The sequence below is a fragment of the Anarhichas minor genome, unplaced genomic scaffold, assembly GCF_050575085.1.
Source record: "Anarhichas minor isolate MPS153535 unplaced genomic scaffold, ASM5057508v1 ptg000004l, whole genome shotgun sequence".
In the NCBI taxonomy this organism is placed as follows: domain Eukaryota; kingdom Metazoa; phylum Chordata; class Actinopteri; order Perciformes; family Anarhichadidae; genus Anarhichas; species Anarhichas minor.
In genome coordinates, this window is record NW_027466450.1 from 6,058,217 (window position 1) to 6,072,494 (window position 14,278).

Genomic DNA, 14,278 nt, shown 5'->3' on the forward strand with positions numbered 1-14,278 from the left:
AACTCAATTTTGGTATCACTTTGCAGGATCATTTAAAGCCTTCTCCATTTCAAATGGCAACGTTGGGCATGTTGTCCACTAGTGTCATGGTATGACTGATCAATTGATCAAAACTGAACTCAAAAAATAAATAAAAAATCCATACTGCTTAATTAAGTCTAAGGAGCTGTAGTGAAAGAAGAACACATGAGATGTTGAAATAAAAAAAGATTTAAATATTGATAGATAGATGGATGGATGGATGGATGGATAGAGAGAGAGCGAGAGAGAGAGCGAGAGAGAGAGAGAGTTAATTCACAATTTGCATGTTAATTGCGCACAAGTCAACCTTCATCTGCAAATGCCTGCATGGCATGCCAGTAAAGTAATGCACCAGTATTTTATGGTTCAACAGGATGTGAATATAACCATTACTGCTGCAGAGAAAGCAGCTGTTTCACTTTTAATTGGCTCTCCTACCAGTAGTCTGTCTTATTAGCAGACATTACACTTTAAATTGGGCTATTTAAAAAGAAGGAGACTGTATCCCTACACTGGCAATGGTACAGCACGGAGCATTGTCTCTAATCATCAAAGGTCACACTCGGATGAATGCGCTTAAAAAAAAAAAAAAAGTTACAACGAATTTGATATGTGGATACATTTCCATGTTGTCTTAGTTCAGTGTCCTTGTGGGCTTCTGGCTTTTTCACTGTGTAAAATAAGATTATGGGATGGACGGGTGGGATGTAGCCCCAACCACGGCGAGAGCATAACGCATATTCTGTCGGCTCGGATGCAGCAGCATCCTCTCAAAAGCATTACAGCACAGTCAGTCAGACCGCAGAGGATGCTGCCGGAGGATCCAGTCCCGACAGTCCGAGCCGCGGCGCATTTCTGCTGAAGTCAGTCCATCACCGAAAGGAACCGTACTGCGCTTTAGACCGGGTTCAGCACGAGGAGAGAAAATAAGAACTAAAAACTCCAATCAAGTGCCTCATTTTGAACTTGATACCGGAGTATATGGGAGTCGCCCGCACGGATGCAGCTCTATACGCCGGCTTTAGAAGTTGGACAGCCAGAGATTTGAATGCCATGACTCTCGACTTTGGACAAGAATTGCAGCGCAGTGCAGACGAAACGAAGAGGTGCACTTCCAGCTTACCGGACGGTGTTATCTGATCAACATGTGTCACGTAAACAATAGGCACCTTTCGTCTTTCTGAGGCATGGACCATTAGGATATCGATCCCCCGAAGAACCCACGGGTGCTGCTTATTATTCACAGTAATGGAATGAAGACATTATCTTGATATAATGGATGATAGGTCCAGTAAGCTCATCTTGGTGCCTATTTTAGCTGTCCTTTTTGTTATGATAGGTTACCAGTACATCTGTCCCGCTGGCAGCAATTCGTGCTACTTTAGGGCTGGGGAGAAATTAGGAGGGGTGAGCCTACTTTCCAGCCCGTACCAGGACAGCGATGATTTCTACAGAGATCAAGACCTGGAGGACGACAGCCCTCCGAAGCAACCGTCACAATTCAACTTCACCGAACGAGACCTCGACAGACACGTGGAGTTCAACATCAAAGGGGACGACGTGATAGTGTTTTTGCACATCCAGAAGACCGGAGGAACCACTTTCGGGAGACACTTGGTGAGGAATATTCGCTTGGAGCAGCCGTGCGACTGCAAGCCCGGGCAGAAGAAATGCACATGTCACCGACCGGGGAAAGAGGAGTCCTGGCTCTTCTCCCGGTTCTCTACCGGCTGGAGCTGCGGGCTGCATGCAGACTGGACCGAGCTAACGAACTGTGTACCTGTCATTATGGATAAGAAGGAGGCCCAGAGGAATAAAAGGTATATGTCTGATTTCCCTTGTGTGTGTGTGTGTGTGTGTGTGTGTGTGTTTATTTTGTGAATGCAGGTTTGCTGAAATAAGCTCTGTGGCTCCCAAACCACCAGGGTCCCAGAGCAATGTGTACAAACAGGCACGCAAGACACATGCCCTGGAGTCTCCATAATGAATTTAGAAGTTTAATTTTGTCCTGGTGATAATTAGCAAAGCCTTCAGTCTCGAACAGTGAAGTGAGAAATGAAAGATGGGATGGTGTTCCCACTGGACTGATATTTTTAGTGAGGAAGTCAGGAACAATACCTACGCTTATTATCAAAGGGCAAATAATCACAACCAACTCTCCCAGCATTCAGCTCACTCTGCAGGAGGAGGGTGTGTACGCACTAGTCTGTGAGACTGGGGACAATAGTACGAACTGCTAGAACAACATTTACGAGTCTTTTTCTTTGCTTGACCTTCAGACGTATACATCTTTTGTGTTTGTCCTTTGTCATCACCTCAGTTGCTCACAGTGATTCTGTTCCTGCCCAGCTGTGCCAGTGCTTTAACTGACTGAGTTGTATGAAAACATGCACCATAAGGTTAAGTTAAAGGGTTAGTGATTGACTTTGTTTCATCCCTGTGAATGAGGATATCCGTCGGGTGTATCATACTCAAAGTCAACCACAACAACCAGAACACACTGCATTCTTGGTCTTAGTGCCTTGTTTGATAATTCCCTTCGTGGTGTTCTTGTTGGCTTACAGAACAGGTGCACTACTGTTGTATCACAAAAAGTCTTAACCTTTGATGCCGTCTTATTTCAAGACTTAGTCCAAATGATCCCACAATGTTTTGGTGTAGATGCACAGTAGTTATCTGAGAGGAAAAACAAAGTAGAACCGGTGATTTGATTTGCATTATATTTTCCAATATGTTCTGTTGTAGTTGCAATAGAAGACACATTTGCAATTGACTGATGCGATAGAGATGCAGATACAGATGTCAATGTCAATGATTCTATAAATTCCATCACGATTTAGGCTATTCATTCAAATAGCTTGTTAAAAGTTTGTTAGTCAGTCATACATCCTCAAAGATATACTTTTTTAGAAAAGTACGCACTGACCAAATGTGTCACACAAAGCATACAAGAATTCCATTCTCTGTTTTTGAAAAATACAATCTTACACTGAAGTACATGAGCGCATGATTTATTCCTGCTGTGCCAAGTGTTTCCTTTACTTAGGAAAGTGCTCACTGGATGCGACAGCTCTTCATTTCACAGCTGCAGCATCTACTCTGCACTTACTAGTCCTCCCATCCCTTGTTCTTCAGCGGGCACCCACAGCATCTATTCTGAGATAATTCTGCCGCGACCAAGACTGTTGGCAGACACACACTACGTTGGACCCCTTCATTACCGAGCCACTGCACACAGCACACCTATAAGTGAGATGACTAACAAGTATTATGCAAATTTCATCTTCATAACAATTTAGTGTGTGAGCAAATCGTTAATTGAAGCATCTTAAATGGCATAAGGTCACAGTAAAGCAGCAACCCCTTGTACAGTAAAATGCATACTTTGTAATAAATAGTCCACTTGTTCCAAAAATCTAAACTCCACCCTGAGGGTGCAGTGGGAAGTATACCAATCATACATCACTGCCAAATTCAGATGGCATACCCTTGTTTTGCGGCTGAGAGCCTCTCAGATTGAGTGGCTGTCTTTCGGCGGGCCCGGGCATTCACCTTGCCAGCTCTTCAGATAGCAGCAAGGGGGGGGGGGGGGGGGGGGGGGGCTGAGGTGAGCGGCGGTGGCGCCGCCTGCGTGGCATTGCATGGCCTTTTCAGGCCGAGCAGGGCACTCTGCAGAGTGAGCCCCGCCGTGCCGCCCAGGAAAGGTCAGGCATGTCAGACCGGATCAGTGTGTGTGTCCTCCGGCACGGCTCCTCTGGAGTGCGCCGTCAGTCAGGGGAGAAGTGGAGCGGGCGAACCTGCCTCTCTTCGGGGGCTTTTTTTTTTTTTTGGGGGGGAGAAACATACCTCTAAGTGCTGTCCTCTCAAGTTGCTTTGCGGAGAGCGTCGTGGCATTACCTTGTCTGCTGTATGAAGACGGCTCGTTGAGCAGGTTGTTTTCCTCTCAGGCACTTTCAGAGGCCTGCGCTGAGGAGAGCGGCGAGAATTATTCCTGATTGTTACGCGTTCCTTGCCTAACTGTTTTGTCTGGGGTCGCTCAGGTAGATATATACAATGTGACACTGGGTCACGAAACATAGAGCTGATTTTCAGACTGTACTTGCTTGAAGCACGGACTGAGTTTATTGTGCCTTCAGAATAGTTTTGCCTAGTAAACAGATGTATCAGAGAGATATTTGATGTTGCTTTCAATCAAAATTAAAATGAGCAAATTCAGTTTCTAACTTCAATATTATTTTCCATCCTGGTGCAGTCAGAATGTCTTTCATTGAGATTAAAAAACGACAACAACAACACAGCTTTATTGTTACGGCTACAGGTCTGGAGGTGAGGAAATTTGATTATCAAACATACAGCCTGAAGTCCCAACAGTGAAGCATATACACCTTGAACAAAGCAGCAGTGTTAGACTGAATGCTCTCTGTGTTTGTGTACTGTTATTTTACTTTAATCAGTTTAATCACAGAATGTTTGAGCAAATACCAACACAACTTATTTTAAAGGTCCCCCGCAGATGATATAATATTGAATATGTCGCATTGTTATTCATACATTAGCTGAGGCTGACAACACTCTCTTCGAGCCCAGAGTGTGAGTTTGCTTTGTTTTTAAATTAAAATCCGGAGAAGAGAAACAATTTACCACTGATTCTGAGTTTCTCATTTATTACACATTCTTTAGCTTTCATTCTTTAAAATGGGGTTCAACCCAAACCCTACCCATGTATTTAACATACAGGGATACCGACCGGGGTCCTACTGTAAGAAACAGCCACCATAGTCAAATGTAAACTTATTTAATCTCAAAATGACTGACAGAGCACCCCCCCCCCCCCCCCCCCCCCCCCAATTATAGTCTTTATATCAGGACCCATGGCAAACATGTTTTCTATCTACTCTCCTTTTGACTGGTGTCGCTCACAACCCCAAAACATTTTAACGTATTGTTTAAAAAGCACCTTATAAAACAGATAACAATACCAAATTGGTAGGATGAGGGTTAATAGCAAATCAAAGCCTATATTTCATAGGTGGTTGACGTGCAAAAAAAAAGAACAAGCTCTTGGTGTGAGTAGGGCCACCATAACTCCTGAACTGTAGAGAACCAAAATCGTTTTTTCCTTCTGGATTTCTTCATTCTGTTCAGTTCCATTCAATGCAACCTCTATTTACCTGCAAGCAACTGTACGCAGCAGCCCGGCACCCAGGTCAACAAGTACTCGCATAATAAATAACGTGGGAAACACGGTTAATCTTAAAAACAAATCAAATGCTATCAAACTCTGTGTGACTATCTGGTAAAAAGCACACATCTACCTAAATAGGCCTCTCCCATTTCTGCCTTGCAGAATGCGTGTTTGTGCGAGAGTGCATACATCTAGTTTTCTTGTTGCAAACGAGCAAACAATCCTTGTTTCTGTGCCCTCAGCTCTATTCGAAAACACATCTTGCAACTCGGTGTCGTTAGAAATTCAAGTTGGGTTTGGGAATACAAACAGAATTGACTTTAATACATGAAGTGAGGCAGCCAACACTGAGTTAACATTTGATGCTGTTTTGTGTCCTTACGGGTTTATTGCCTCATCCACTTGGCAGGTACATGAATTTATGATTTGGATAAAGGCCATATAAAGTTTGACCGATACAATGAATATACATTTTCTTTAAAGTCTTTAAAGTGTTAGACAGTATTAACAGCCCCCCCCCCTCTCTGTTTCATTTCATGTTGGGTTAGTTGTTCCCCTTTTAAGTGTGGCCTCATGGTAATTTCATGCACATGCTGATGTTGTACTTTTTATCAATTATAAAATCTTCATTAGCAGCTTTCTTGTTGCTTATGCATAATAAATGCTCAGTTCAGAAGTACAAAGAGACCAAAGCCCAAACATGAGAACAGCATGGTCGCTCTTCGATACTCTCTGATGAAGCAAAGAGAGAGAGAGAGAGAGAGAGAGATGTGCCTATGTAATGACAATGGATGTCCTCTGCTGTGATTCTGGATAATGAAGTTTAGATCACTGTGTCCTCGAGGTTTTTATGTTATGTGCACTGAAAAGCTGTCTTGAAAGTAGTGTAGTAGAACAAAAATTGGCAACTACTTTAATTTGATTTGTGGATGGGGTTTTTTTGTGTGAATTCTTTGCTTCCTTAATGATATTACTAATGAAGGGTGTTTGTTTTAATAGTTTTGATATACTCTCGCTGTACTTGTTCCTTTACACTGATCATATGCTTAATCAGTGTCATTCTTGTGGAAGGTGATGAAAAAGCCCTGTGGGCATTATGAGCTTGTGTGGCACTGTTCCAGTCTGCTGTATGTCACTAATGTCGCTAATGGTCACGTTAGCTTACTTTTGAATAGTACCCAATGAATGGCGGGTAATTCAAAATGATCAAAACTCCTACCTACAGCATGTTTTATCCACCATAAAAAAAATAACAAATTCACATTCCCTTAGATTCTACACCCACCCTAGAGGAGCAGTAATAGACTGTTATTTCTTACATGGCACACCAATGACGGGCCCCAGTCCTTTTCAGAATAACACCACACATCATATTTTATTCATATGTGATGCAGAGAGGGCTGCAATTACTGCGTGGCCGCTACCACTTACAGCTCGGATCATTGAACCGTGCATGTTTCATTCGATCTACTACACTTTTTTTTCGTATTTCTTAATTGAGATTACACAAAAAAATATAACATGTGACACACTTCATGACAAGACATTGACCACAAAACAATTTCTTCAAGTGCCAAGGTGTGCTTCTCTTTTATCTGAGGTCCATTGTTCTTTTTCGTTTCAGTTCAGCTACAATTTGTTTGAACCCCGCATCACTAGAGATGGTGACATGGCCGACTGCACACATTGTCTTCCATATTTTTGTTACTATCCAATCAAATTCTTGTTGCAACTCTGTCTATCAATGTGACAGACCTACAGAGAATTATCATCTGAATCTGCATCTTCCTTCGCCCCTACTAAGCTGTGACGTTCAGCTCATTGTTTAGCTTTTCCGTTTTGGTTCACTCCAAGCGGCAACCTCCGAGGCTGAAAAACGAAGCCAGCGTGAAAGTGCCAAAAACTGCAGTTCATCGAATGGCCACTTGAGGCTGGTGCCAAAAGCGAGACGATCCCTATAGACCCCCGTTTAACATGCCCAACTTTACAGCAGAAATAAACATGTTTACAGACTGGTACAAGGTTTGGTCTCACTAGCTAATTTCCCCATTCATAATAACTGCAAGGGGGGGGTTCAGCAAAGATGCTCTAATTAACCCGCTGTAAACAACCTGTTCAGCACCAAACACAACAAACAGTGGAGCATTTTGCAGCTTAAGACCCAGAAGTTTCCCTCAGGAGTAGGTCGAGAACAAAAACAGAGCACAAGAGAGTCAATATTGGACTTATAATCATCCGGTGGACACAAACACGACTCCGATCGAATAGTAATGTTGCTCCATAATTGCTGGATTAGTAAATAAACAATTCTTTGCAAACACTAACGCCATATCAACTCAAAAGGGTGACGACATGCCCCAAAGTGTCCGAAAAGATTGGTTATTGCTGGTTTAAGGCATTAAAGTATTAAAGTATTTTTGTGACGCTATCTAATGTCTATTGAACAACCACATTTAAAACTTCAATTGAATACAGTAATACCAGTAAATTGATCATTCTTCTTGCTGCACTAGACTTTTCTTCTCTGTATTCTGAAGCCTCTCGCCGAGTGAAAAAGAGAAAAGCGGCCAACCTCCATGAGACACAGTGAAGCAGCAGGGTAACGGATGCCCTCCAGACACAGATGAACTCCGAGGAGGAAAGTTGAGCAGATTTACAGTTCTGGTCGTATCTGTAGATATTGGAGGCAAAGTGCTCATCACAATGATAGGGTGTTTATTATGTGTGGAGGTGTGGTTGCCCTGCAGGCCCAGGACTTCCAGGGCACTGGAGATTGCTTTTCATGTGTCATTAATTCAAGTCGTCATTGCTGGCAGGCCTGAGCAGTAATCCAGTTGGTTTGATAATTAAGTGTTACTTATGCATAGAGTACTACAGCATATGTCAAGCACTTGTTCACCGTCATGACAAAGAAAATGCAAAAGAAAAAATTCAATAGAAACGTCTAATTCTTCCGTGCAGAAAGACTTAGTTTCCATGAGGACATTGCAAAGTAAAGCAAAGCAGCCTGTATTAATTTCAAATTAATAAAGTTGACTGGCTATTTTCAATTCCTTAAATTTGAGTCATTCCGAAGATCCAATTAAAATTTTTTTATAGTGCGCTAAAATGATTATATTCACTGATGCTGGCCGTAATCATGCAATACTGATATATTTCTGCAAGCGAGAGAGGTGAGGCTGAACTCAAGCATCTCAGATTGTTGGTCAGGGCTCAAGACATTTCTGCTCGACAGGATGATTTATACTCAGTGGAGCAGTTATCAGCTAAAGAGCTAGATACATCGCTCAGAGGTTGAGACCAAAAAACAGAGCTAAAAGAAAGTGAATATTGGTCATACATTCATCAGCTGGCTAGAAACACGTCCCAAAATAAATGCAAATGTGTGTCCGTATCTGCTGGATGTGTAAGTGACATTATATTGAAATCATGTGACAAACTACGACTCACTGGTTTTGACCACAATCTCTGGGGTCTTCTAATTCTTATTTTATCACACAATGCTTATATCTTAGTAAAGATGTATAGTACTTTGTGTGAGTGTGCACCCAGTTTTCACCGAGTTTTTAATCACTTTTAGGAAGATTATAATTTTATTTTGCCATGTGATGCCTCCTCTATTGGAAAGAGGATTAGTGTCCCAGTTTTTTGCCGAAATCTGCTGCTTGATGCATGATGCACCAAACAGGGAGGCCTGGCTTCTCCTCACACATTATTGTACAATATGTATTGATTGAATAACTGAGCACTTATAGGCCACTGCGATATTAGTATTTGGAGAAAATGAAAAATTTTGCATGTGTTTAAATTGTTACGGGTATTCGTCATTGTCCAATTGGCTTGTAACTGTTTGAGATATAGTACGGATGGAGCTAACCGTCTTTCTCTAAAAGCCACTCTAGGTAATGAAAGCCATGCAGCTTGCCAGGGCAGTCTTGTAGCTTCTCTGATGCTGCTGTCAAATATTTGCTGGTCCAGGCAAATATGAATCTCCAATTGTCTGATTCAGCTTTTATAGTGTGATTAAAGGGTGGCATTTGGTCAAATTGCTGGCAAGGAAAACCTCGTTTCCTGGAAGCCGGGTTGTAAGACTTGGGCAGACTTAGATCCTCCCGTGGTAGGAAATGTGGAATCACTGCAATGTAGCACATCTTTATTATTCCTCACCGAAAGCAATGACACGGATGATTCAGCTTGTAAACCGTTTTGGCTTCAGTCAGATATGGTGTTTTCTTAATTTGATCCATACCCATCACATGAGATGAATTCCTTGTTCTAATTCTGAACAGTGTGCCTTTATGAGCTCTCAGATCCCAGGCATGCTGTCGCGGAGCTGAACTCCTGCTTCCCGGTCAGCTTCTGATGAGCCTGAGATCACACCCTATACTGTAGTAAAAAAAAAAAAGACCAGAAGCAAAGCAGCTCCTCTGCTGATTTCGTTTGAATGTACTCTTCGGTGTGATGAGAATGAGTCAGCTGCTGCAGCGAATCAGAGATTCGGTGTTTAATGACCCCAAGAATCCTGCTCAAATGCTCCAATTATCAGAGGGGCAATTAACTTTGTTCCTCTTTCCTTTCCCCTCTAATTTAGAAAAGCACATTCTAGTTTCTACTACAAACAGTGTAAAAAAAAAAGTAATTGTGTAAAACTTGCATATATTTTACCATAAATTCCTCTAGTGTTTGCTGATCAAGAGCTGTCTGATCAGCAAGTTCATGAATATTGCTTTGAAGACACTGGTTGTTGGCTTTTGGTTTTTGGTGTTTGGCTTGTTATTTTAACCAGCTTTATGTGTCACCATTTTTTTTTTTTAATGCAAAGACCCAATAAAATGTGTGCTCTATATTATGATTAAAGCTTACTTTGTATATTTGGAAGAATCACTGCAAGAGAAAAATGTTCAACACCCTCATAAACAAGGCAGGCATTATTAGCCTCCTTGATAATTCATAAGACATCTCCCTTGCCTTTGTGTGCATGTGTTTTGTTCGCCCCTGCGTCTTTACGTGACGGATAGACACATCCAGCATGAGGAAAATGTCAGGAGAGGTGCCGGGCTGTGTTATTTCTCAATTGATACCTGTAAGGCATGACGAGAGGACCGAGCCAGGAATAGCCGCCTCTGGAGTTGATTTATTATAACAACGTGGAGAAAGGTCATCTGTCCTTATCTGGGGCGAGCTGGTGACAGGTAAGTTATACTGCCTCACACCGCTCCCCAATTTAAATTCAGAGGTTTAGTGGGCACCTGGCACACTTAAAGTGTAAGCACAGGTAGAGTCACCTTCACATGGCTTAATCTCCTCTTGCAAGAGTGCAGCAACCCCACCGTCGTTTGGACGAAGTTCTCGATGTTTTTATGTTTTTTTTGGGCTGTGTTGGCTGGCAATGTGGTGATATATGTAAGAATTTAAACACTTCGGAATGGTTTCACTACAGGGAGACGGTGCATGGGAGGTAAAGATATACCAAAATCAGCCATGACACGTTATGTTGTAAAAAAAAATAGTAATCCTTAAAATCTTTACGGCTGCATCTTCCCTGTGCTGCAGCATCAGTCAGACTCGCTGTGAGAGAGATTTGAATAATCTCACTGAACAGATTGCAGTCCAGATTGCCTCTTAAATTCGTGCATTTATAAATAGGTGCTTGGTCCTGCTTTATTTTGCAAAATGATTATAGATATGTAATCAGCAGGGCACATTGATCATTAATCACATTAATCTGCAGTGCAGTGCTGATTAGACAGACATTTGTTTTATTAATGTTCAATATATAATTGAATAGAAAAAAATCTATTCAAACAATATTAATGACATAATAAAACAATTCTTAAGAGGAATCCTGTCTATCTTTAATTGTGCTTGACTTGACTATTATGTTATATATTTTAACATCTTCTACTATTTGATTAGTAGGTGGAGAACTTAACAGATGATGTGTATTGTTGTCTGTTATGCGAACTGAACCATCGCTTCTTTCGCATTGGAAAAGAATTTCCCTCTTTAATTCAATTTCTTTTCACAACCCCCCTACAGTATTGCAGTCTAAATTGGGTCCCGGGCCACAGTATAATACGTATGGATTGAAAATCGGTGCCAACAACAGCACGGCACTGGAGAGTAGAGTAACATCTTGTGGCATCACGGAGTGCTGGTGTGGAACAAATAGCATTATGTCCCGGCACATGTCGTGATACAGCACATCAACCTCATCATAGGAATCCGATGTTCCTCAATGCAAGACATTCCTCTCGAGAGGCCAGACGAATTGCTACAAAACAGAGCTTTAAATCCCACCCGCAAATCCAGGGATCACTTAAGTTCTCATCAGTCCCCATTCCGCTCTGGATACTGGACTTTGCTTCATTCATCATTCTGTGTCAGCCCCCCCCCCCCCCCCCCCCCCCCCCCCCCCCCTCATGTAGGGAATCGGAGCTGAGCATTTGTTTACTTTCTTTTCAAGGGTGGTGAGAAGAAATTCTCCAAATACTAGAGGCATTTGCTCCACTTGTAATGCCAGGCATGTCTGTGAATCATAACCAGTTACGGAGGGAGGAACAATATTAAGTGTCTTTGAGTGGTTCCTTTTGAACAGTATATGTATGAGTTACCGGCAAATGGCTTTTCCCTCTCGCTGTCATCAAGAAGCAGATTATGCCTTTGTTAAATATTTCAAGATGCAGTGTTAACCAATGCATATTTATGCCATATGACGCAGTTTAGCTTTTTTTAATTTAATTTTTTTTACACCTATAAGTGTGCTGCGAAAGCCAATTTGGGTGTGTTGAGAGCTTTTAGCAACAATGTGCAGAGAAGTCGCAGGGTTGTTTCAGGCCTGGGAATGCAATGCAGGGTGCCAACATGACTAATGGGCCCAACCTGGATCCTCGCACAGAAATACTCAGGGATTGATTTGACTGCTTGTGCCACTGCCATAATCTCCCTTCCAATGATATGGTTTCACGGCTATTGCAAAACTGCTGCCGCAGCTTTTTTTTTTTTTAAATGTCGGTTGTAATATCCAATCTGATCATGTCGGCTGCTCAGTGTGTAGCCACGTGTCGAGTTACTCTTTTAAATTCAGCCTGCCTTGTCAGCTCAGCGTTACATGAGTGGATGGATGTATTCTTTCCCTGGAAGGCACCTTGGGAGTGGCTGCAAAAAGAATGATGGGGTTAAGTATTTAATTGTTTTTACTGAAATAACAAACATTCATGCAAAAACAATGCTTATAAGATATCGTATGTTGTGATTTCTGAGAATACAGCCTTATTTGATTTTCAAAGGTCTTATACTGTATCTGTTTGACCACAGCGTTAAAAGGAAAGCACCTTTACAAAACATTGAATCGGAAGACAAGCAGAAACATAAAGGCCAAGGTAAAACAGATATGCAAGTTTCCAAATTCAAAGGCCCACTGGGATGTCTAGTGATTTCTAATAGCATTTTATTCTTTTCTAATAAATATCGATGTTCAGGTTATTTCCCTTTTTCATGGAACTTCCTCAGCACTCAGCGTTAAATTAAATAAAATTGATTATCCAGGGTATAGGCAAATGATGTCCTTCAAATATAGCACCATACACAACCAGTCTTTTATAGGACTACAGTAAGATTTACCTGAACATTTTAAATTTTGATTTTGAAATTGTGTATATAATTGTTTTTGTTTGTTTTACAGAAGGCTTTGTAGTTCAATGAATTATGAATTACATCTATAATAGTTCATAGATAACATTCTAATCTAATGATCTATAACTTTTAGAATCAGCATATATGTTTAAAACATACTAACATCTTTCTAAGACATTTCTCCTGTGTTGTTCTTTCACATAACTAAAAACAACATGCTACGTCAGATTATCCCTAGGGACATATATGAGGGGGGTCCCCGGTATATTCTCTATCTTGTAAAGGCCGGGGTCCTTGATTTAAAAAAATAGAGGACCTCTGTCCGTAAAGTTTGAAAGGAGAGCGCTGAGCTCTAAGCAGCTGCTCCAGGACTGTGGCCTTTCCATGTAGATGATTGATTCAGGCGCGGTGAGGAGGAGGAGGAGGGATCAGGCTCTGGGCTGTGTCCGTTAATCACACTGTATTACCACACAGGAGGCATTTATCACCAAACACCAAAGGCTTCAGTCCACGGGGAACACTGAAACCAATCTCGGCGCTTACATGCAATCCATCCAGGTCCACGAAAAGCAGCCTGGTTGAGCGCTACCACATCCATTTTCCCTGTAAGAGGGGTCTGTTCCTCAGAAAAGTAAGAAGCAAAGAACAAAGGGGAAAGGAGGGGTTTGAAGACACTTTGGGATAAGTCCTTGGGAAGCCCTTTGTGTTTTGTTTTTTTGTTTTTATTTCATCCAATGTCACAGCCTTGTGTGATGACTTTGTCACGTCATGGAGTGCAAGCATATAGCTTCTAAAACTGCCCTCCATTAAAACAAGTGGTTATACTTTGGTGGTGGGCTTGTTGTCTCACGCACAGGTGAAACCATAAAATCTGTTTCGTAAAGTTTTCGTTGCTTCAAAGGTGAATCTACCAGTAATGTGTGCTTGCACCCTCTCTTGATTGGCCAAGGCACTGCCTTGCTGGATAACGTTGGATTGTGTTGCAGAAAAAAACGTTGAGCCAGCTTCAACCTTTTTGCAGACAACCCATCTTTTCATGCCAGAGCCCTCTGCCCATTGAGATGAATATGGGAGATGAAGTTTTTCACAGAGGGCTGTTGTCTGACGGCCTCAGGCTTGGATAGAGCCCGTAGACGTGTTTGGTGTCAAAGCCAAAGCCATGCTCCTTTTTGGGGTGGTACAGCGGCCTGTCTGGCTGCCAGTCGTGATTATTTTCATTTGGCAAATTATTTTTGATGATTTAAATCACATACCATGGGGGGATAGGCAGTGCTGACTCTTTATCCGTTATCCCCAGTTAACTTAGGAGTTATTTTTTCCAGACTGTGCACAGGGTTTTAAACTTTTTAAACTTTTAAACTCCAGATAACATTCTCCCTGATTACTGGACCCCAGGATCCGCATGCACAGGCTGCACTCACACCCTCTAACAACTGA

The 14,278-nt window shown here is 41.9% G+C and overlaps 1 protein-coding gene across 1 annotated transcript in view; it reads left to right on the forward strand.

Moving 5' to 3' along the window:
* The first annotated feature begins 103 nt into the window (after positions 1-103).
* hs6st3b (heparan sulfate 6-O-sulfotransferase 3b) overlaps positions 104-14,278 on the forward strand; it is a 54,464-nt gene continuing 40,289 nt past the window's right edge. Inside the window, exon 1 of the mRNA XM_076107143.1 lies at positions 104-1,841. Within this exon, the coding sequence (XP_075963258.1) occupies positions 1,297-1,841 (545 nt within the window). The 5' untranslated portion in view covers positions 104-1,296. The remainder of the gene's footprint in view (positions 1,842-14,278) is intronic.